A 24,686-nucleotide genomic window follows, 5' to 3' on the forward strand; every position below is an offset into this window, starting at 1 on the left:
ATTAAAGTCGTGCACCACCACCACCCAGCCTAAAACAATATATTTAAGATAATAATTTGAAGCAAATAAAAGTAATATTTTCTGAGGCAGTTTTTCCAAAATTTAGGCTCAAGATTTTTTTGAAATTATGATGAAATCTATGATTCACCTACCTACCAGACTAGACGAAATTTTAATTGTGGGACCTTTTACTTGAGAGTCTTTCACCTGAATAGTTTGGCCACTGGTCTTACCGTATCTTCGAGTCAGCCAGTCCTTCTTATCAGGACCCTTTCCCAAGGGGTAGAGAAATGCCTTAGTGGTGAAGAATGCTCGCTACTCTTCTAGAGGATCCGAGTTCAGTTGGACGAACCTATGTGGGTGGCTCACAACCACCTGATATATGTAACTCCAGTCCCAGGAGATCTGACACTCTCTTCTGATCTCCAAGGGTACCCACACCTATGTACAAACACACAAACACACACAAATAAATAAATGAATGAATGAATGAATGAATATAGTAAAATCTTCCTTTTTAAGTCAGAGGAATGAACAAAAGATCATATTTGGTACATATATGGTACAAACCCTTATGTTTATACTCATTCAGCTGTCCTATCTCCTGGACAATGGTGAGAACCAATCTGTCATCATGTCTGCCGTCACATCACCCCGTCAGGTTACAAGACCCCCTGCTACGGGGTAGCAACAAGGGACTAAAGATTTCCGACAGCCCCCAGAGATATTTACAGCCGTGCCCAAAATCCCCAGCAGTCGTATGGATGAGACACATCACAGTGTTTCTCTTTGTTTTAATGAGTCAAGGTACTTATTTTAAAAACACCAGAATGTTGTAACGTTTAATGAATATCATGTAGACGATCCAACACTGAGCATAAACCTTGTCTGAACGGCGTGAAGCTGTAAACCGCAGGAGTAGGGTGCCACTGCCACCTGCTGGCCACATAGCTTAATTGCAGTTTCAAGTTTGGGTGGGGCAGTCGTGTGCCAGTATCCGCCAGGGACACGTATTATAAAATGATAGAAAACGCACATTGTTTGCTCTGTCAGGGGTGGGAGAGAGTACGTATTGCTAGAGTCTGCCTTGGATCGGCCCTTCCTACCTCGCGGTAGCTGTCCCAGGCCCAGCCTCACGTGTTCTCCGTCCTTCTTGGCAGGATTGGAGGCGCCATCCCTACCGTCTTCTCCTACTTTGCTGAAGTCCTCGCCCGGGAGAAGCGGGGTGAGCACCTCAGTTGGCTGTGCATGTTCTGGATGATTGGCGGAATCTACGCTTCGGCCATGGCCTGGGCCATCATCCCGCACTACGGTAAGGGGCTGGGCCACGTCTCCGCTTCCCTCCCCATCTGCTTCCTCTCTGTCCTGAGCTCTGGCTTGGGGCCAGTACTGTCCTCGTCAGGTGTCTACCGTTCATACTGTTCGGGAGGTGTCTCTTTCCATGGAACGGTCTACGTAAAGTGAGACTGTGTCGAATGGTCCTTCGGGCGTATGGATAAAACAGGCAAGGGTCCTGTACGGCTCTTGTGCAGCGCTTCAGGTCACCTCAGCCCCCGTTTCCCCCATAGCCGGAAACCCCTTCAGTCTCACCCATCTCTGACACTGACCTAGGTTCAGAGTCAGGTCCCACAGGCTGAGAACTCAATCCTGCGTGACTGACCCATTTCTGATGCTTCCGATGCCAACTGCAAGTCCAGGCCTCCTCTGACTGACAAGCTAGAAATTTGACCTTTCCCCCAGACCCCCTCCTCATGATCAGCTGGTTTCTGTGATGGTTCACAGATCTCAGGGAAATGCCTACCTTGAATTTCCCGGTTTATTACCAAGGATGTTACAGAGGACGCAGGTGAGCTGCCAGATGAAGAGGTGGGGAGGGCGAAGGGCCTCCATGCCTTCTCCAAGTTCACCTTTCTCCATGCTCTTCACGAGTTCAGCAGCGTGAAGCTTCCAAATCTCATAATTCATGGGCATGGTCAGTTACTAACCCAGTCTTTAGCCAGAGGACACATAACTGTGGTATGTCTTTCTGGTGACCCGCTCCACCCAGGAACTCATCAAAACTAGCCTCATCTGAAGAAAGACATTCCTGTCACCTAGACAGTTCCAGGGGATGAGGAGCTCTGGGCTGTGAGCCGAGAATGAAGTCCCACCCGTATCTGCTACCAGGAATCACAAAATTAGAGTCAACTTCAGCATTTTGCTCTTGTGAAGCCATTACTTTTATTTATTGGCTACAGCTATCGAGCCTGATCTAGGGTTGGAATCAGACCCCCACAGTATCCAGGAGGGACACAGGCCCTCCACGGGGCATCATCCAGAGTGACCACACCAACCACCAGCAGCAGCAAGTGTAGAGATGTGACTTCCCATCTCTCCTGAGACTGCCTTACTTTTCAGAGACACACGGGTGCCCGGTTCTGTGTCGGCCCCTGTCCGTCTTCAGGAGCTCAGCTGGGACGGAGCAAGAGTGCTGTCTCAGAGACCATGGTGTGCGACACTGCCTGTCCACACTCCCCAGACCCTCTCGTCAGTGTCCCCTCAGCGATTGCCCTTCCTGCTTCGCTGGACAGTAGAGAGCCGCATGCCGAGCGACACTGTCAGTCTCAGAAAATGCAAGTTTCAAGTTGTTTCATCTACAGAGAGTGAAGTACAGGGATCAACAGAAGCCAGGAGGCAAACTCAATGTACAAGGAAGAGGAAGGAGAACGAGCTAGCTCCTCTCCTTCCCTCCCTCCCTCCTTCCCTCCCTCCGTCCGTCCGTCCGTCTGTCCGTCCGTCATCCCTCCATCCCTCCCTCTGTCCCTCCCTCCCTCCTTCCTTCCCTCCCCACTTCCTCTCTGAACAGGCTAAAGTTTGAAAAGTAGAAATACTGCGTAAATTAAAACTACATGTAACTTCAGGCTGGGGGGCCAGGGATGTAGCTCAGTGGCAGCGTGCTTGCCTGGCATGTGCCAGGACCTGGATCCAGTCTCTTGCGCTGAAAAACAAACAAACAAAACCAAAACCAAAGCCTCCTCTTGGTTCTTTCTAAAATCTGATCAACCTAAACAAATTAGATTTTTAAAACCCACTCACTTATTTTCTATTTTTATTTTCTTTTGAGAACAGACAATTTCTCATGATAAAGCATAACTTTGTGAGGGCCTCCACCAGACATAGATGTGGGTATTCCAAGGTGTTATTGTTTGTTTTAGCATATTGAGTACAAAATCTGTGGTGTCTCACTCTTCGCCTTGATAAACTAAAAAGTTATGTAAAGGCCAAAATCATATTTAACAACAAGAAGGATTGTCATGGTCTGTGGAGAGCGCCCCCTTTGCCGAGTGCTGAGGTTGTGAATGGCCTGCTAGCCCAAGTGGTGAGTTTTTTAAATTTAGATTCCAGTTGATTCTGGGCCAAAGGTGCCTTCATGTGGCCAGCTCCTCCATGAGAATTGTCTTCTGCCACCATCCAAGGAAGCAGAGACCGACTTCTTCACCTAGGACCTAAGCACCTCAGCGACCCTCAGAACTTGTCGCATTGAGCCCGGGCCCCTCTCAGTTCAGATTAACAAGGAGAGAAAGACTTGAGGGATGACTGTGGGAACTAGAGAAGGATGAAATGCAGACCTTTTGCAAAGTCTAGCCTTCCTCATCATGGCTCTCAGAGCTACTGCTGGTCCACCCACATTCGGCCTTTGTAACTGTTAAAGTAAGGTACTTGTGGCTAGTGCGATGGCTCAGGGGCTAAGCATATGTACTGCAAAGGACCTGCGTTCAGTTCCCAGCACCCACATCAGACAGATCACAACTGCCTATAACTCTAGCTCCAGGGGTACCCAACATCTCTGATGTCTGTGGGCACTCTGAGGTGACACTCACATGCACATACCCTCACCACACACAAATACATACAAGTAATTAAAAATAACAAAAATAGGGGTTGGGGATTTAGCTCAGTGGTAGAGCGCAAGGCCCTGGGTTCAGTCCTCAGCTCTGAAAAAAAAAAAAGAGGAAAGAAAACAATAAAAATAAACCCTTAAAAGGTAAGGCACCCTCTGGGTGGGCAAAATTATGGCCCCATTCATCATTTTTGCACGGGTTTCAGGGAGATAGCTTTCTCTGTCTTTCTGCCTCTAGCTCTCTATCTCTCTGTCCCTCACTAGCTCTCCTCTTTCTCTCTTTCCTTCCTCCCCTCCCCTCTGCCCCCACTTAGCCCTCTCTAAGCCATCTTCTTCCTTTGTCCCATCCTCTCATGAAAGCTCTACTCTTTGGCTATATCCAAACCTCTCAAGCTTCTTGACCCCTGGGACTGAGTGCAGGTCCTGTCCTGGCCTCCCTTCCCATCGTATCACTCAGAGTCCCATCTGCTGGCCTCGCAGCATACAGTTGCTTTTATTTCGCTTTCCCTGCTAGGGATCTAGCTCTTCTAAATCCCCCACCCCACCCCACACTTCCCTGTCTTGCAACTGGGCATGGCCTGAGAACTTTCTTGTTTGCCAGTCATGAGTGGCTAATACACAGGAATCGTCGTCTGTAAGCCCTTTCATTTTAATATCAAAAAGAGCGAACTGATTCATCTATGACTAACCCATCTATCAAAATGAATCCATCTCTAACTAATCCGCCTCTAACTGGATTGGTAGAAGGTCACAAACCATAAAGCTACGTGTAAAAAGTGAGAATTTGACAAAATGAAATGTCTGGGGCTGACTTTAGTTTTAATATGGGTGGAACCTTCAGAAATAATGACCTGGATAGTGAACCAGTCCCAGAATATTAAAATCTTAGGGTCATATTTTCATGAAGTCTTTCCGTAAGTGTAGAACCAACAACAAATTCTCTTAATCAGTCCTGTGTGTGGATTAGAACCAGCAGGGAGATCTTTGTGGAACACCCTTGTGCTCTTGAAGTTGAAGTCTTGCTTGCCCTTTAAAAGTTAAAATTCAAAAGCTCCTATGTTGACATATCTCTGCAAGTGAGGTGGCTGTCCTATGGATAGGTTTTTTTCAGGTGCATTCACTCACAGAATCCCTCAGCCAGATGTTTAAGAAGTGTGTACATCATTCTGTGGAAATTACACTTTCTTGTTAATGTTTTCAGTAAGTTTTCTACTTCCACAATCAAGTCAGATCCTCTAGGCTAAGGACTCAGTGCTGTTTTTATTCTTATTCTTTCTAAAGTAAGTATGACTGACAAATACAAATTATATGCAGTTAATATTCACAGCCTAACTTTGTATACATGCAAGGTGGCCCAGCCAGTAAAAAGCTCTCATGACCTGAGTTAGATCCCTGGAACCCACATAATGGAAGGAGAGAACTGGCTCCATAAAGCTGTTCTCTGAACTCAACATGGACACCAAGGTGCACACATGTGTACACACACACACACACACACACACACACACACACACACACCATAAAATAAGTGAATAAATGCAGAGGTGTTTTTAAGGAAAATAGAGCATTAAATGTTTAGGGAAAAGCTTTGTATTTCACTGGAAATTCTGTTTGGTATGAATGACCAGAAGCCCATAGAAACAGGAACAGGTCATCTGCCCCTCCTCCGCTACTCCATGTTCTCTCACCGATGAGGTATTTGAGGACCACTATCCTTGCAGGGCTGTGTATGGAGGCATTTGAGAGCGCAGTGCAGTGACTTGATGCTAGGTGTTGATTTTCTCAAACGAACAACAAGGTTTGGTTTGGAGGGGAAGTGTGGATGATCGACATCCACTTTGCAAATGCGTTTCAGATGACGAGTGCACACATTTGGGCCGCTCATGCCTACAAGGCTCTCTTGACTACCCTGGATCCAGGTGCTTCTTTCCTGCCCACAGGCACCCATCAGTAGGGAGCCCTGAGCCTGATGTCACTGAGATGCAGTGGCTCCACACAAGCCCCCGAGGCAAAGCAGATCTTGAGTTTAGCCCGAGGATTCTGAAAGGATTCTTGAGCAGTTAGACACACCACCAGGGGGTTTTGATGGCTTCATGGCCTGGTGAGTTAAGACATGCGCTGCTAATGCTAGGAGCTAACACTAGATAATGGGATCGGCCTAGTTTTTGCACCAGCATCAGATGATGATGGCACTTTCCCTCACATCATCAGTATTTGGTAAAGCTGAAGCTTTACTCGGAGGCAGGAAGTTGCTAATACCTGAAGGTTTCCAGCGTAAAATCACTCACCTATGCTCCTAACACTAAGCGGGGCTGAGACAGAAGGATTGCCATAAGTTCAAAGCCCTCTGGGCTATATAGTACATTTCAGCACAAGTTGGGCTACACAATGAAGCCCTGCCTAAAATCTCCATCTCCTCCCCCTTCCCCTGCCCCTGCCCCACCAGCTAAGCGGGTCTTATGAAGCATCAGGCTTTGCTGTCATGTTCCAGACTTCCCCTTACTCACCGCCTGCGCTCAGGAGCTGCTGGGCTGTCCTCTTCACTCCCAGTGGCTGAAGCATTTCCAGTAGCATGAGGGGTGGGGAGGAGACAGTAAAGCCAGGGAGGATGTCCTGGCCCCAAACACTAGGTCCCCATAACAGCTGCGACTCGGTGTGTGGTGTGTGGCTATCCTAGGCACCCGTCCTCAAACCCACGTTTCTGATCCCAGTGGAGACTCAGCTACCAGCACATAAAGGAACAGGCCAGGTTTTCCTGTTTCAGAATTTGGTATTGCCATAATTGCGTATATCCATGGACTATAATATTTATGTTGGTATTATTCATAATGATTATATTACTTCTCTCTTTCTATCATAAGAATTCTGAGACTCAAACTCCAGGGTCCACAGCAAGCACCTTTACCCACTTAGCCATCCCCACCAGCCCCAGGTTGATTCTTTGTTAGCACCTGTGAACTACACAGCGACAACCAGAAACTTGCAGGTGGTTCTCTCTTAGGCTGATATCATTTCCTTGGATGTAAACCCAGAAGATCCTGGACCCCGTGTGCACCTAGTTTTCCATTCTTGAAGCACATTTTTTTTAAATATATTTTTGAGCTTTATTTATTTATTTATTCATTTCTTGTTGCATATGTGTGCATGTGCACACACACAGTACAGCACACGTGTGGAGGATAGATGGTAACTGACAGGAGTCCTTTGTCTATGTCCACTGTGTGGGTCATGGAGATGGAAATCAGGTCAACACGCTTGGTGGCAGGCATCTTTGCCAACCGAGCCAACACCAAAGCTCTTGAGGCAGCTCTACACTGTTATCTGTGGTCACTGTACCGTGCCCGAGTCTAACAACAGTGTTCGAGAGCTTCCTTTTTCTCTCCATCCTCAGTGGCATTTGTGGTCTGTTCTAGGACAGCTGTTCTGACCTAGGCGATGGTCTCCCTCTGAGCGTGGGTGGAAACAAGCAGTGTTTTCAGACGCAGACACGGCTCAGATGGAGAAGTCCTCTCCACCCTCCCCTTCCTCCCCCCTCTCGGCACACTCTCCGGTAATGAGAACACATCAGCATTTAATGGAAACGCAATTACCTTCAGCAGAAAATGGGAACGGGGAGCTGACTCATCACCCTGGTCCTCCCTTTCTGAAGCTTTCAGTGAGGCCTGGACGCGGGGGCGGCTGCTTCACGGCAGGGCTGTCCGCTTCATTACACCCCCCGTCACTGTGCTCGGATGTGCATCGGATGAGGTGTTCTCCTCGGCCGTGTACATCCCACTGAGGAACAGGGATGCTCAGTCAACTAAGAGAGGGGATTTTCAGCATGAGGAGCCTTGGCCCTAAAAGCTCACTCACACTGTGCTCAGCACCCAATAGCCCGGCAGGCTGCCTGACTCACCCTTCTCTTCGAGCCTCCCAGAACCAAACAGCACATCTGTACAGCCCAAGTCCATCCTGCACACCCCCCTCCCCCTTTCAGCCACAGAGAGATGGTGGCCTGGAAAATATATATCTTCCCAATGTTGTCCAAATCACACTGTGCTTGGATGAGACCAATGCATCTCTCTCTTACTGAGGAGGAAGGGAGGGAAGACCACACTGTTTGGGGGGGGGGGGATAAGGAGGCATCATCCTTTTGATTGCATTGTGACAAGTAAGATCAGTCTCTATACTACTGCCCCATTGAGCTCTGGGACCCCTGGCCACTGCCAGTCAGCATTCCAGTGAGGAGTCAGCCTGGTAACCATGGCAACCCCCAGCAGCTATCCAGTCCTCAAAAGTGGCAACCACTTCCAGGTCTGTTGATGGAAATCTGCCATCCTGACGATTAGGATGTCGAGGTAGGAGGGTTGCAAGTTCAAGACTTCCCTGGGCTACAGAGTGAATTCAAGGCCAGCCTTGGCAACTTAAATGAGACCTTGTCTCAAAAACATTCAGGTAAAAAGGGGCTCTGGATGTAGCTCAGAGATAGAGCTCCTACCCTCTATGAGCAAAGCCCTGGGGCTCATCCTGAGCACCACAGGAAAACAAGCAAAGGGGCAGCGACGTTGGCTGTGGGATTATCTTCCTACCTTAGATACCCAGAATGTCTATGCTTAGTGTGAGCACAGAAACTACAGGTCAAGAATGAGCCAATGCACATGATACTGCCCAGAGGATGCGGGGGGGGGGGGGGGGGGGGGGCGGCACGGCGTGGCAAGCGGGGAGCCAGCAGTTAAGACAGAGTAGAATCCCAGTGACCTGGAACCCAAGGAAGCTTCATCTTATGTTCATCGGCTAAGTTCATTTTCAGTAGACACAGGAAATACGAGGGTGTAAATTATGGTGATTTTCTGCTTTGATATTGACATGCAGAATTGTGTGCTCCTGTGCTACCATCACTGGTTGGTGGCTTTGTGACTAGGCTGTCATCCTTCCCTCAGACAGTTAATTGAGATATTCACAGATCTCTTTCCAGAATAATGCTTTTGCATGCAAAAGTAGAATTATACATGAAACAATTATTTTCAAGTACAGTTAGTAAAATGTATCAATATCTGGCAACAGGTGACAGTGATGATCACTAAATAAAGTTAAAATGGAGATAAGGACATAAGCTAGAAATCACCTGGCATTTCTTTTAGAACCCTAAGAAGCCACTGGACCCTGGGTCCAAATTCCTACATTTTATTTATTCACATTAGTTAAAATTAGAACTGACTAGATAGATATAAAGAAAAACTAACTAACAGGAGGCATAAACAAACTTGTTTCCTATTCCATAAGATTGTCTGGAGGAAATCTGGAGTCAGTCTCATAGCTCAATAGTCATCACCAAAGACTCCAGTTTCTTCTAAGTGGCCTGCCATTCCTAGCATAGTTTTGCTAATCAATGAATATTATGGACAACACAAAATAGGAAATACATAGAAGGACATGATATGCCTGTGCTCCTATCAAAGATGACCACACCTAGCTGCAAGAGAGTCTTAGAAATATAGTCTCCAAGCAGCAAGGATAGCACAGTGAATGTGAGGAGACAGTGAACCATCTCTGCTGTCCTGATTCATTCTTCTGTGAAATCTTGGATGTTCCTGCTTTTTATAATCTGTTACTAAAGCATGGTCCTTCTGGATTGACCAGTGTGGAGTTACAACCAACCAGAAGAGAGCTGGAATACATGCAAAAGCTATTGGGTACCTAGTAGATGGTCAATAAGGCTAGAGATCCAGGCTCAGAAAACAGCAGGAGCCAAGAGAATTTTCTCTTAAATGGTCATCATGGTCTATCAAAACTCAAAATTTCTAACTGAGGCCAAAAGAGAAGGCAGTTTAAGAAAAAGTATCACAGATTCTGCAATCTCAGTACCCAGTGTCACAAGCAGCCTTTTTATTGGCTTAATTTTTCTTCACAAGTCACAGGGAGTTATTTTCTTTGCAAGATACAAGCCTCCTAGACACCACTTGCTTTAGTACATCATTATTACCAGAGGATTTCATTATGGATAAACTACCCTGCATCTTCCTTCAGATAAGATGCTTCATACATCCTAATGTATGTCAGGAAGGAAGCAGGTACTATTTGAAGAGTGGGTACCATTTGAGTAAACAAGAACTTTGTGTGTTGGTTTTAGAGTAGATCCTAGGCTCTCAAGATCCCCAGCCAGTGGTCCCTCTGCAACATTTCAAAGTGTATCAGACTTACCTGGTCCTCAGATCATAGGTAACTAGATGGCTAAGTCTTCTTCAAAGTAAATGTGAACCTGAACCCAACCAGTAGATTAGATCCCCCCAAATCCTGGAGAACTTGCTCTCCAGTAGGAGAAAATAGGCACTTGCTTCTATTGTGAATATTCAGAGTTGTCCATGTTGGGTTTTGCCTGAAGAACAAGTACATCATTTTGTAGCATAGAAACTTGTTTTGAAAAATGAACAGCCGTACCAAGTTCTGGGATCATATGGGGGAGATCCTTACATTGATAAGATACTCTAGTGTCTTGTTTTCTGAAGTGTTATATAAATCTACACTTGATATAATGATATAGGCCCGTGTATGCTCAGCTCTTTACATGTGTAGGTTCCAGTTCTGTGTAATCAACCAACCCTGAACCAAAAATATTCAGGAAGGAGTGAATCTGTAGGGATTGTCTACAGATTTTTTTTCTTGATGTTATTCCCAAGCAATACAGCATAATAAACAGCTGATGGTGCCTGCCCCTTGTTTAAGTGATGATGTCATAGCCCCATGTCAAGCCTTCTAAGGTCTAAGCTTCATTGTGTTTAAGAAAATCTATATGCCTGCAGGATCCATTACTTTAAAAATTATCGTACTGAAGAGTTCATAAGAAACACAGAGGCTTTTGTATTGTACACTTCAGAGCCTACAGTGTGGGAAATCCTCAGCTAACCTTGTGTTTCCTTCAAAAGCATCCTGAGGACTTTCTGGTCCCATTCGCACACAGCATGAGGATGGAGAACAGCTTTCTCCTTCCTTTAGGGCTCTGACCTCACTCTCACATTATTCTCCTTACTATGCAAAGCAATCCAGCTTTAGACAGCTCCTGGCTGTGGGTAGCCTGTCCATTCTTTATTAGTCTGCGCAGCCTCCCCCCCCCCCTTTTTTTAAAGGACTAGGGCCTACTGACTGCAGGGCTTATTACAACAAATTTTCTCTCAAGTTATGAAGGCTAGAAGTCCAAGGAAGGGTGCCAGAAAGGCTGGTTCTGATGAAGGCTATCTCCCTGGCTGGCAGACAGGCACCTTCCTGCTGCACCCTCAACATGGCAAGAGTAGGCAAGATCTAGCTTTCTTCCTCTTCTTATAAAACTACAATCCTGCCGTGTTAGGGCCCCACCCTTATGACCTCAGTAAGCCTTAAGGGCCTTATCTTCAGCTACAGTCATATTACAACACAGCATTTCAAGCTATGAATTTTGGAAAACATAATTCAATCCATAACATCATTGACTGCATCTTAGAAGAAGAAAGAAAGAAAGAAAGGAAGAAAGAAAGAAAGAGAGAGAGAGAGAGAGAAAGAAGAAAAGAAAAGAAAAAAGAAAAGAAAAGAAAAACAGAGTTAAGGAAAAGCCCCCAGCCATTAGAGAGTAGCTCTACTCTTTGCAGTGGGCAATAGTCATTTTTTTTCTAATTTTTTAATTGTTCCATACAAACTGCTAAGCCTAGCTTGATAATTCTCTCTCTAAGGTCTTGCCATAGTTGTATGGTTCGTAAGAACTCTCTGCCCCCTTCCAGGGCACATTTCCATATTTTGAAGTAGACAAAACATATGTGAGGTTGGGGCAGTGTTCTCTGAGAAGAACAGTTCTAAAAATACCCTTGCTAGGTTGAGTTCATCGTTAGCCTAATTAGATCCCTCACCCAAGGCTTACGATTAGCTTCATTATCAAGTCCTGGTAACTAACTGCTTTGTTTCCAAGTGTACTTCCACCTGGAGGAACATAAAGAGCCAACCCATCCCAAAATGCCCTTTTTTGTGTGTCGTGATTATTCCTCAGACTCTCATGAATGTTAGAAAGCAAGAAATGGAGTTTTATATAAGAGCAGAGAATTCTCCCTTTGTATCTTAGGGTACAAGTTGCTAAACTTGGATATCATTTTTCTTCCATCTATATGGTGAGGTCCTCAAAAATTCTAATTATCTTTTAACTATTTGAGATTGTTAAGATTAAAAAGTTGTAGAGTTACCCATCTCTGGCGGTTGGGGGCATATAATATTCTTTCATTTATATAACTTAAGCCAAACATAAGTCTTTCACATAACCTACCAGCAGGAAGCATTGGTGTTAAGTGAGTTACTCTCTTACTGTCAGATTTGGTGATTACATTGTGTGAATCTGATTTGGTGATTATGTTGTGTGAAGCTGTCTCTCAAAATCAAGGTACCTTAGTTTTGTCCTGAGTTGCTTTTAGAAAGTGTCAAGATGATCCCAAGATATCTTGGAAAATGCGCTATTTGACACACATGCAATCTCGAGGATCCTTGTGTGGCTGATTGCCTGAGACACACAGCCACACAGAGTAGAGCTTTATTAGAAGAGGTCTGTAAAGAGACAGCATTGGAGCTCAAAAGCGTGGCAGGGTGTCTAACCATTTGGAAGGTACTTCTTCCTTAAGAGTCGTCTGTCTTTTCTGAAACACCTCCAGTTCCCTTGAGGACAGATTGAAGTGCATTTCCATCTGCCCTTCATTCTTCTGCCCAGCCCTCAAGGGCCTTTCCAGATGTGCGGCTCATCTTGCTGTAGAACGTGTAAGAAACACAGGAGTTGGTTGGGGTTCTGACAGTACACTTGACAAAAAAAAAAAGAAAAGAAAACAATGTAGCAGTAAGTCTGAGCCACAGAGATGTGGCAGAAGTCAGGCTCAAAATCTGGCTAAAATGGAAGGAGAGAGAAGTTACAAGAGGAAAATATGGTCGAAGCAGAGTAGATAGAATGGCTGTGTCAGATCTTAAACAATGCTCTTGTGCGACCTTGTGGCAGTAAAAGGGATGGAATAATAAAACCATGGGTGTATTGATCCCTTACCTAGGCTTCACTGTGACTAATAGGATAGATAACCACATAACTAGCATGAGTTTGGAAATTGGTTGAGGGCCACGGAATGTATACACACATATACACATACATACATACATACATACATACATACATACATACGTATATGATCTATTCCTTTTTAAGTTATTTATTATCCAATGGGGCTGAACTGATGGATCAGCATTAAAAGTACACACAGTTCTCGCTGAGGACCTAAGTTCAATCCTCATATGGAAGTGGCTCACAGCTGCCTATAACTCTACTTCCGGGGCATCTGAGGCCTTCTTCCGACCTCCATGAACACTTGCACTCATGTGCACACACAGCCACATTTGTACACAAAATGTAAAAAAAAAAAAAAATCTTCAAATTATCCAATAAAAGAAGTGGGTTCTAGAACTGTCTCCCTTGCCAATAATGGGGCGGTCTTCATTTAAGTTATTTGGTGAAGGTGTAACACTGTGCTTTGGGTCTGAAAAACACTTGCTAAGCATCCCCTTTGTGCCTGGGCAGAGGTTAGAAGCCAGCAGAGATTCTAGGCTAAGATAGGAGCGCAGAGAAGCATCTCATCTGGGGGAACAGCAGTGAGTCGAGACCAGGATGCTCATCATCCCTGATGTACCCGATAGCTACAAAGCACTCTTACATCAAGTGGATGAATGAATCAGGAAGTAAGCCTTGCTGGAGCCACCTCGGACTCCTCTGTTCTTTGCCATAGAAACGATGTTACTAAGTGGAGGCAGGTTCGCATCACCTGTAGGTCACATAAGAATTGGAGAACAAGGAAGGGAAGGGGGCTGAAGTATGAGGGGTCGGGGGCACCCCGGCTTCACTCGGCTCAACAGTTTAAGACAGAGATGGCCAACTCAGAGGTGTTTGAAAGTGTAACAGGTGATGTCACCTCACAGGACAATGACCCTGGTGGCGTGTGCAGGTTTTCAGAAGCCTTATCTTACGATGCTGAGAAAAGTCAAATTGCATGCCAGGTGATGTCCTCGGGGACTAGCCAGGCGGAGGACAGCAGCAGGAAGCGGTGGTAGAGCCAGCTCCTCCCAGGACCGTGCCCCCTCTGCCTCTGCTCTGTATGGTCTGTGCTCGAGGCTGCCCCTGACTAGGACAGCTTCTGTCTCCACCAGAGTGGAGAAAACGAAGGAGGACTGTGGAAAGGAGCATGCCCCACTTCTAACGCCAAGGTGGTGTCAATGGAAGCAAATAGAAGGAACTATTTACCCAAAGCCTTGCTGGGATTTCCTTCCACCCTTTCCTGTGCCCAGTGCACACATCCCTCTGCCTCGGAGTTTTCTTTGTAACCTCAAAAAAAGATAAATATGTGTCGTTATGTATCTCTAGTCCTCCAAGCAACTGCTGAGCTTTAACGCCAGAAGTCCAGTGTCATCGTGACCTCCATGGCATAGAATACAGAGTCTGATCTAGTCGGGCGTCAGTGTTGTGTTGAATTGAGTCATGAAAGCCCTACCGTCGAAGCCTTTTATACCTATAGTCAAAGGCAGTTGCTCCGGGTTAGTTCATTTAATTAAGTGAGCTGGTGCTGCTGTGAGCTGAGTTTTGCCCTGTGACTCACGGTGTTTAGGAGTGGGTTCCCACCCTGGGAGTTGTTGTGGTAAATGAGGCTTGTTGAAGTAAAAGAACTCCATTCCAGCAGAGCGTGGGTCTTGCAGAAGCAATTCCCTCCTGGCTTAGTGGACTCATAAGGAGCCCTGCTGCTACCCATCATGCACCTGGGGGTCTCATCCTGGCTAAGTGGCTACTGCAGTTTTGTGTTGAACATGGTCTCCAGCTTCAGGTGGGTTTCTCTTGCTCCTTGCCTCATCTTCTAGCCTGTGCCTCACGTTTGACTTTTAAAGCATTGTATCTATGGTCTCTGCTCCATGTAGTGTGTAGGGCATTCTTGGGTACTCTGTTGTATCAGAGGGCATGTTCCTTCTCCTGCCAGGTCACATGCACTTGGGCATTTTTAGAAGAAAAGTCTCTGGACATGGCTGTAGTTTGAACAGCACTGAGATGTCCTGAGTAAGGCTGAGGTGACCTGACAGGTGTCTGTGGATCACAGAGAAGGAACTGCACAGCAGGGAGGTACCGTGAAACCTAAGGGTACCTGTCACCCACGGTGACAAAATTGAAGGGAAGCATAAAGTTGTTTTTAGGGATCTTATATATTTTAAGATTTACTTATTATGTATACAGACTTGTTATGTATACAGTGTTCTGCCTACATGTGTCCCTGCAGGCCAGAAGAGGGCACCAGATCTCATTTACAGATGGTTGTGAACCACCATGTGGTTGCTGGGAATTGAACTCAGGAGCTCTGGAAGAGTAGCCAGTGCTCTTAACCTCTGAGCCATCTCTGTAGCTCCACCACCACCCCCAACACACACACACACACACACACACACACACACACACACACACACACACACACACACACACGATTTTTCTTTTTCAAAACAACAACAAAAAGTAAGAGGAAGCATAAAGAGATTTGGGAGAGGAGAGGTTGAATTAAGATTTTTTTTTCTAAAGTACGTGGAGGACTATTCTGTCTTATTTACGAGAAAATCTGATGATACAAAAATATATCATGCTGAGCAAGTACACTCCACTCCTCAAATATGCCCAGATAAATGCATATATAGACCCATAGAGGCCATGCAGAAGGATATATTCATCGTAATATTGTTTGTGGAAAAAAAAAAAAGGTCATTGCCACTCCAGCTGCCCATCACTAGGGTAATGGAAATGTAAAAGGTTTGGAAGCCCTGTCAGTTAAGAGCAAGTGTGGCAGAAGGGTCTACAAGCAGAAAAGCAGAGTGGAATAAGAAAGAAGCAAGGACTAGACCATGTTGCTATTATGTTAAGAAAAGGCACACAGCGTACTTTACAAGGAGCCATTCAAATTCTAATCTATGATTAAAAACACCACACTGGCTATAGGGAGGGTGGTGGGAAGGGAAGGGGTGGATATTGATACAAAAGATAAATGATGAGCCTTATTTACACAGTGCTCTGCAAAAGAATGTGATAGAAGATACAGCTTTCTGTACCTAAGGTTAAAAAAAAAAAAGGAAAGCTGTGTGAAGAGTTCCATTAGGGCTTGTGGTAAGTGTTCATTTGGATTACCCAAGCATAAGATGTATAAAAGGCAGAAATACAGAAGCATTGTGAGTCCCCGACTAAGAATCCACAGCCTGTCCTCACTTACATTCCTGCAACCTTGGGGTCACCAAGCCTTGTTTACACTTGTTTATTTGAACAAGACTGGCACTTGTTTATTGGAAAATATCTACCATCCCCTCAGCATAGCATTCTGAGGCCTGATATTAAATCCTTTATAAAAGTCAGGGAATAGGTTAGGAGAGCTCTGAATTTCCTCGACAGGAGCAGGAACCTGTAGTCAACTAGCAGCTGTGAACACTGGGTAGTCATTTCCAAGGTCACCAAAGGCCTGTATCAGATCAGCTGTGCGATGGGCCCCTGAAGCTTATCCCTCCCATCTAAGTGAAGCTTTGTACCACTTGACAAGTGTGTGGGATAAGTGGTTTGTTAGTGAGCTTGATCTTCCACAGTGTGAACATCCTGTATATCAAAATATCATGTTACACACAGGCACTGTAGCTCCGTGGGAGAACCCATGTATCAGGAACTGGGTTTTAGCTGCAGCATGAAAAGGACATAGGCATACCCTCCACCACCACCACCACCACCACCACCCCATACAGAAAGACAGAGAGAGAGAGAGAGAGAGAGAGAGAGAGATCATAAGATCATCGTGCCCCCTAAGTATAATACATAACATATAATACATTGTTTGTCAGTTTTCAAAAGATGCCAGTATTAATGTAGCAATAATACTGCAGCCATGGTTAAGGTTGTTTCCTCTGACCTTGGGAAATTTGTTTTTTAAATCTCTTATTTCACAACAGAGAAGCTGCGTTAATTCATGGCAAGAACCAAGCTCTGCTAGAGAGGTGGCGGCATATGTAATTTTTTAAAATAATGCTTATTTCTTTAGCGAACCACGCATTGTTATATCCCAGGGTGCAGAGGGGCATATTGGTTGGGTTTTTATGACGGTGATGTATTATTCAATAGATATTTAAATGTAATGGAACCTATAATTTAGAAGTGCCCCGGTATGTTTCTAAAACTACCCAGCCACAGCAATTTAATATTTGCCCTTTCTACTCCAGCGAAATTAAGCGTATGTATCAAACATGCACACTGAGTAATGCAGGCGTTATTACACCAGTCTCTGCGTGTTTCTGAGGAAAATCATGACTCAGATGCTAAAGAACACCTCCACATAACCTGCCCTTTTTCAAAGGCAGCACAGCACATTCAAGTTTTGCCTGCAATGGTTTTACATAAAAGATCTGGAAAATGCTCAGAGGAAAGGCGTTTGTTAGAGCCTTTAGCTTTCGGGGAGACAGATGTTTCAAGCCTTTGCTGCTGTGACTTCCAAATGGAGGACGTCACAGAGGGGAGGCTCCTTCCCGTTTGCTGTCCGGCCCTGCGGTAGAGTAGAGCAGAGACTGAACAGCAGATCCCAGCCAGACTCAGGCTTTGTTCTGTTCAATGCCGTCTGCATCACCGCCGTGGTCCTGAGAAACGAGCTCCCTTGCCTCCTAAGAGCGTCATAAATCACAGGTTCCCTTTTAGGGGAAAGCTATTGATTTACTCATTTGTGTTCCCTTTTCTCTCTGGTGCACACTTTAGTGGGAAATTGCAGCTTCCTTTATGCAGTATATTATGGCCAATCAGAAGGGTGGCCCGTGCTTACCTGATGTCCTGTGAGAGGTGCCAGGGGTGAGGGATTTCACACTGCTCATCCTCCGGCGAGTGTAATCAACAGATAAAAGCTTGAGCACCTGGCTGCACGCACTGGCCAGGCCTCATCAGAATTATTTACTGCCTTTCCTGAGGCAAAGACAACCAATCAGTTTAGATGGAAAAACCAACACAGTCGAGGGCAGGGTAGTTGTGTTCCACTGTGTACTTAAAGCCAGTGAACATTCAGGTTTTGCTATAATTTCTGCTTTGGCCTTTGAGGTCAACATTAAGCTATCAGGCACATACTCAAAAAAAAAATGTTGTTTTAAAACTTTCCCGTACTAATTAGTCTTCTAACCCTCCTTGTTATCTAGTTCACCATTTTTTCAGGTCCCATTGTCACAATACTTAGCTCCAGTCTCCTTCTAATATGAATGGGATTAGAAATAGGCTTACTCACTATTATCTCACTACTTATTGGTAAATCAAACCCACAATACACAAGCAGCAACAAAATACTTTGTAACACAAGCAGCGGTCTCAATGATTATCATATTAAATTATGCACTAGGTAACTATTAAACTTAGGTGTAATTTGACTTAATGCTATTCCACAAAGGATCTAAAGACAGAGGAGACATACACAGAGAAATGAACATAACAAGAAAGTAGAGATAAAAACATTTAATGATAACTTAAAAGACACAAAGCCAAGGGATAAATGAATATCCTTAGGGAATGTGGAGACACCATGACATGTCGTGGCAGCAAGATGAACAAGGTTGCATAGGGGGGTGTCTTTGCTCTTATCACAGAGATTTTTCTAAGGCATAGTATGGCTCAACTGGCAAAGCCTTCTGTACAACAGTGATAAGAGAAAAACATCCTAGAGCTGAGACATTTGTGATGTGATGGTGAGTATATGTATGGGGGGATGTTGAGCTTATAAAGAAAACTAACAAAACTAAGTCAATACAAACAATTAAATGCAAGCAATACTGTAATATGGATGGTATTTACAGTGTGCTTGACACTCAGGAAGAATTCTGTCCTTGAAGTGCACTGTGTGGTTTATGTTCAAAACCTCAACTGCCAGTTTCACTAGACATTTGCTTAGTGCAAATAGTTATTAAGGTAAAAATAAGCAAGAAGAATAAAATAATGAGTCTGATGATGTATTTTCAGATTCAGAGGAAAACACCATCTCTTTACCAATCAGAAGAGAAACATTTGTTTCTTTTTCGTTTCAATTCAGTCACATTTCACTGTGTCTTCTACATCTGAGGACAATTCCTTTTGCACTTCAGATAATGATTAAAGTAGAGAGGAGACAGTGGAGTTGCCTCCATTCCCCATCAATCTGTCAGAAACTGAAGAATGTGGTTTTTTAGAAGACAGAATGTTCCTAACCTAGAAACAAGAGCTTGTTGCTGCATTTCGGCAGAGACTGCATTTTCTTAGAGGGACAAAGCCCTTGCCTCTACCAGCTAGGTCCAGTTCTCCAGGATAACATGAGACGAACCATGTCAACAGCCATCTCATGAACCTCCATCCTCCTGCCTCGGCCTCCCAAGTTATAATTACATGTCTATACCACCACACCCTGCTCCAAGATTCTTAATATGGCTTCTCAATTATTGAACAGAGCTGAGTTGTGGCCTAAGGGAAAATAAAAACTATTTTACATCTTCAGGTACATTTTATCTTTTTTTAGTTAACTTTTAAAAATCGAAATAAATACATTCATAGTCCTAAACATCCAATACCTCGTTGAGATCATAAGGAGAAGGAGCAGGTCTCTGTCCTTTCCTCCCCATCCTCAAGAAGGTGACAACTTTCAGCTCAGTCTTGTTTCCTCTGTGTTTGCCTCATTGTTTAAATAAATTATATAGGGCCAGCAAGTGGGCAGCAAGGCACAAACTTGGCAACCTGACTTCAATCCCCATGTAAACAAAGGTGGAAGGAAAGAACTGACTGCAAGCTTGCCCTTTGACCTTTGTACATGTGCTGTAGCACACCTGCATGGACACACACACACACACACACACACACACACACTCTCACACACACACACACACACACACACTCAACTAATACAGTCAATAAGTAATTCCTGTAAACATGCAATTTCTCATTTGATGTGTCTGTCACACACCATCTTACTCTAGGCACTAAAACTAGAAGTTGAGAATTCGTGCTCCGATACCATAGCACTCCAAGATTCTCTTTGTTCTCCCCTCTCAGAAGCTACAGCGTTGGGGAGAGGTGTGGGAAATACAATCAGAATTTGCATTATTCTTGCTTAGGTTGAGCTAAGTAGTATTTTTATATGTTTACTTTTGATGTTCCTGAAGTTAGTAACTGTGTTTTCAGTCGCCCATGTTCCTCTGTGCATGCCACAGATTCTTTCCCTATATAGTCCCAGCTCGTCAGTGTCATTGACAACACAATGAAGTCTCTTAGGTGCCCTGTCTTCCCACCACATTTTCCAAGGCCATTTCTCCTGGAGTTCATGGTCCTCTTTAATGGTTCTGCTGCATATCTGTCACCCTGAGTTGACTCCTTCATGGGCTAACCAGAGCTCTGATTTCTGCCTCCTTTAGATGGTAGGCAATCCCTGACAATTTCCTTTGAAAGGATACACTGCCTGTGCCTTCCTTTACCAGACCGTGTGCTAGGTATGGAATTGTAAGCCAAAGTCATCTTGCTTCAGAATAGTTGGAGCTAATCCTCCACTATCATCTAGATAACTTACCCTGTTTCATTTTCTCCAGAGTACATCCTTAGCTGCTCAGTAAAAAACCACTGACCCGTGCCAAAGCTCCTAACGGATCTCTAGGGTCCACTTTCGTTCCCTATGGCCCTTCTCATCAAGGAAACCAGAGTGGTCCTTCAAAAATGTCGGTCTGTCCTGCTGTTTCAGGCTCTCCATCTCCAGTGTTTCCTAATTACACTTAGCAGTGAACATCAAGTCATGATACTGGGCTCCTTAGCCCTACTTGATCTGGTCCATGTCTGACCTCTCATCTATCACTCTCACACACACGTGGTGATGCAGCCTTGCTGTCCTTATTCTGCAGTGGGCATGCCAAGCACATTCCCCTCTGGAATGTTCTTCTCTCAGACATCCCCAGGGACTGCCTTCTGTGCTCCATGAAGAAAGCATTCCTAACCACCTGATCTAAAGCAGTAAACCTACACCCAGCCCACCCCCTGTTCCCTTACATGGATTTATAATAAGCATTCAAGGTATATCCAATTAGAATAAAACCCCATGAAGTCAAGATCTTAGCTTCATTTAGTTATATGACCCTTGAATATAAAATGGGTCCTGGAGTGATGGACTTCTGAAAACTATTTGTAGAATTAACATCAGACAAAAGCTTTGTTCACACATAGTCTCAATCATTAGAGGCACATAAAACAAAATGTCAAACAGAACTTACATAAGGCCCAGTTCCTGCTGTCAAAGAGCCGGAATCCAGACCAGCATCATGCAATTGGAATGTGTGTGAGCCACAAATATGGTTCATAATTTCCTAACTACCATGATAAAAATAAAAAGACCATGAGCCAGAAAAACGACCCAGCTGGTAAGGGTACTTGCTGAGCCCGATGACCTGAGTTTGACCCCAGAAACCCACATCATGGAAGGAGCAAGTCAGTTTCTGCAAGTTGTTCTCTGACTTCTACACACACATGTGCACGTGCGTGTGCATGCGCGCGCGCGCGCGCGCACACACACACACATACATACACACACACACACACTAAAATATTTTTAAAGGTAAAAAGGGTATACAATTAATTATGATAATATTTTATAAATATTTTTAAACCCACTAGTTATCTAAAATATAACCACTTTGACATACATTTAATATACAAAATTAGACATTTACATATTTTTATGCCACCAAGTCTTCAAATCTGGCAAGTTTACTGAACTTGTCTCAGTCTGGAATCAAACTTTCATTTGCATTTAGATTTCACAGTTCCCAGTTGAAAATAGAGATTCAAACTTCCACTGTTATCCCTGATATCCCGGGATAGCCCTCCACTGCTCTCTGGATTGATTATCTGTTTTGGGGACCCCAGGTCTTGGGCTTACATACTCTTTTTGGTGGAAGACAATCTCTGGCAAGTGTTCCAACCCTTCTTAATAATTTTGGAACAACTGAATCATGTCATCTTCTAAATATAGATTTATTAAAATTAACCAAAATTTCTCATTCAGTTATGTAGTCATACTGGCCGTATTTCAAGGGCTTGGTAGCCATGGACAGCTAGTGGATGACATATTGGACAGCATCAGTCTATTGGACAGACGAGGTGCTTAAACGCTTGATAGTGAACACTCATGAAAAGATGATACAAGGAGGAGAGCCAAGTTCTGAACATTGCTTTGGCCCTCGGCCTCTTCATCTCGTTCTTGAGGGCTCAGCTCACATGTCGGCTTTTCCTGTAGATTTCTCACTGGGCTGGCTCCCCTCGACTGTAAGCTGGTAGCACACTCTCCAGCTCCCATCTTTAGCTTCTTATGCTATGCTCTAATTATTCTCTCTATCTCTCTTTGCACTTCTCATTTGTTTATAAACACTGCATGGCTAGGAAACTGACATTGGTGAGTCCCCGGTGCTGACCTCCATAAGTACTTGTGAATGAAATGAATGAATGAAATAAACAGCCAACCTCAGATGAAGAAGGACTGACCTTGTTAGAACGGAGAAGCCAGGTGTGAGGGGAAACCAGGACGCAATGACAGCACAAGAGACACAAGCTCCGTTTGTGGTAGTTATCTTGTCAGATGCCCCTGAAGGTCCCTAGGGGTAAAAGCTAAGGGAAAGCCATCCTGTTTAAGCAGGGGCTGCTCTGATGGCAGACATCAGAAACAGTCAGGCATATCTCAGAAGCTCACCAGTGTTCTCACGGGCGCATAAGTTCTTTAAAAGGCGGGTTTCCAAGTTTTAGGCACTGTAAATGTGAGCAGACTGAGTTTGAAGGCCTGGCTTGGTTTGAATGTCTGGTCAGCTATGATCCCTCTGTTACTGTGGTCCCCTAAGGACAGGGGCTATGTCTGCATACTAATTGAAATGGCGAGGGAGTTGGAGCTGGCTTGGGGCTGTATGTGATTTATGGGCATTTGATCTAAAGATACTTAAAGGATGGAGTTATTGGAGCCAGGAGGAGGGAAAGATGTGATTAATCACATAGGACAGTTTACTAAATGGCTCACTAAAATGCTGCAGTAGAGGCTAAGACCAGGACTCTTGTTTCAGCCATGTAGGCAGGCTAGGGTGTGTGCATGTGTGTGACTGGGGTAGAACAAGAGACGACATGTACACAGGGGGCGTAAAAGGATGCTTTTCCAGAATGTGGAGATGATTATGACTGTGGGGTTCTCGGGGGATATATTTATCTTTCAAATTTTCTTACATTCTACCTAAAGCTATCTGCCATGTGGCATGGCCAAGGTCCTAACTCTGTTTTCATCACGAGGCTTCCTGGGTGTTTGTGAAATGGCCAGGGAGAAAAAAAAATACAATGTTACAAATTCATATTTTACAGCTCTAAGTAAATTTTAATTTTCCATTTCTCTGAATATTCCTTCACTCCCTTCATGTTATACAACTATAAGTGTGGAATTCCCTTTGTAAAAGTTACTGGCACTAACAACCTGGATACACGTTAGAATTTCCTAGTATCTCTCTAAGTAGAAAAATAACTATCAGTAATGTGTAAGTAGTTTTCTTGAATAATTTATATTAGCCATGTGCTCCTTCTGCCCATGGAACTGTTGTCGTTGTTCAGTAACTCACTCTGCCTAGCACCCAACCCTATTTCTCTAACTCCAGACTGGCTAGCAATGTCTTTAACTGTAGGCTTCCATAGGAATGGTCTTTCTGACCCACTGTTATCCTGGAATCATGTGAGGATGAACACTGGGACTCTCAACAGCAGTGTGCTGGAAATCAGGGAAAGAGAAGCACAAGAGAGGTGTGGGGACCTTGTATAGGGTCAGCTTGTGCTCAGTAAAGCAAAGATATCACAGTGTTGAGGGGATTCCTCTGCTTGAGGACACTAAGACGCATCCCTTGTGACTCTTCCCTCCATGACACACAGATGCTTGGGCTAGGGGTGTGTCTCAGTGGTAGAGCACTTGTCTGGCAGGTGCAAGGCCCTACGTCCAGTCCTCAGCATTACCAAAAAAAAAAAAAAAAAAGATAAGAGCCTACTTGTATTTCACCAACCCAATGACAATTTCTACTTGTGCCAACTTTATGGTTAAAAAAGAAAGAAAGAAATCAAGCTTCGGTTAGTAAAATACTCTCTAAATAGCCATGGGTAAATGAAATGGATAGAGTTACAAAGAGACTGATGTTGGCATCCTTAGTATTCTGTTGAAACCACCTACTGGGGGAACAATTACTAATGATTTATTTACCTAACTGTGCACTGGTGACCACTGCAGAATGGAAATAAAGAAACAAAGATTTAAAAAAAATCAGAAATACCAGGCAGTAGTGGCACACGCCTTTCATTCCAGCACTCGGGAGGCAGAGGCAGGCGGATCTCTGAGTTGGAGGCCAGCCCTGGCTACAGAGTGAGTTCCAGGACAGGCAGGGCTACACAGAGAAACCCTATTTTGAAAAACCAAAATTAATTAATTAATTTTAAAACTTAGAATCTTTTTGCCCCAGGATGTCCCAGTTTCCCCATCTGTAAGAACCAGGCCAGTGGAGTTAATGCAAAGGTGCATTAACTCCACTACACCGACAGCCAGAATAGTGAGGTGACAAGACCCAGTCCTAGGGAGAAAGGGAAGTAACAGCCACACAGTGACTGTCTCGTGACATGGTGTGTGTGACGGATGTGATCCTAAAATGTCACAGGTAAATATTTTAACTAAATTGTATTTTCTATGGACTGTAATTATTGGTGTGATTGCGGAGACTCCTTAATCTGAAATCATTGCTCGCTTACTGC

At 44.4% G+C, this 24,686-nt stretch overlaps 1 protein-coding gene across 2 annotated transcripts in view; it reads left to right on the top strand.

The window, feature by feature from the left end:
* The window catches only part of Sv2c (synaptic vesicle glycoprotein 2C), a 179,509-nt gene that overhangs the window by 101,363 nt on the left and 53,460 nt on the right, over positions 1 to 24,686 (top strand). For both annotated transcript variants that reach the window (XM_028871674.2, XM_028871676.2), the window contains one exon: positions 1,161 to 1,312. In XM_028871674.2, coding sequence (XP_028727507.1) covers positions 1,161 to 1,312 — 152 coding nt within the window. The remainder of the gene's footprint in view (positions 1 to 1,160; positions 1,313 to 24,686) is intronic.

Source organism: Peromyscus leucopus, chromosome 11, assembly GCF_004664715.2.
Source record: "Peromyscus leucopus breed LL Stock chromosome 11, UCI_PerLeu_2.1, whole genome shotgun sequence".
In the NCBI taxonomy this organism is placed as follows: domain Eukaryota; kingdom Metazoa; phylum Chordata; class Mammalia; order Rodentia; family Cricetidae; genus Peromyscus; species Peromyscus leucopus.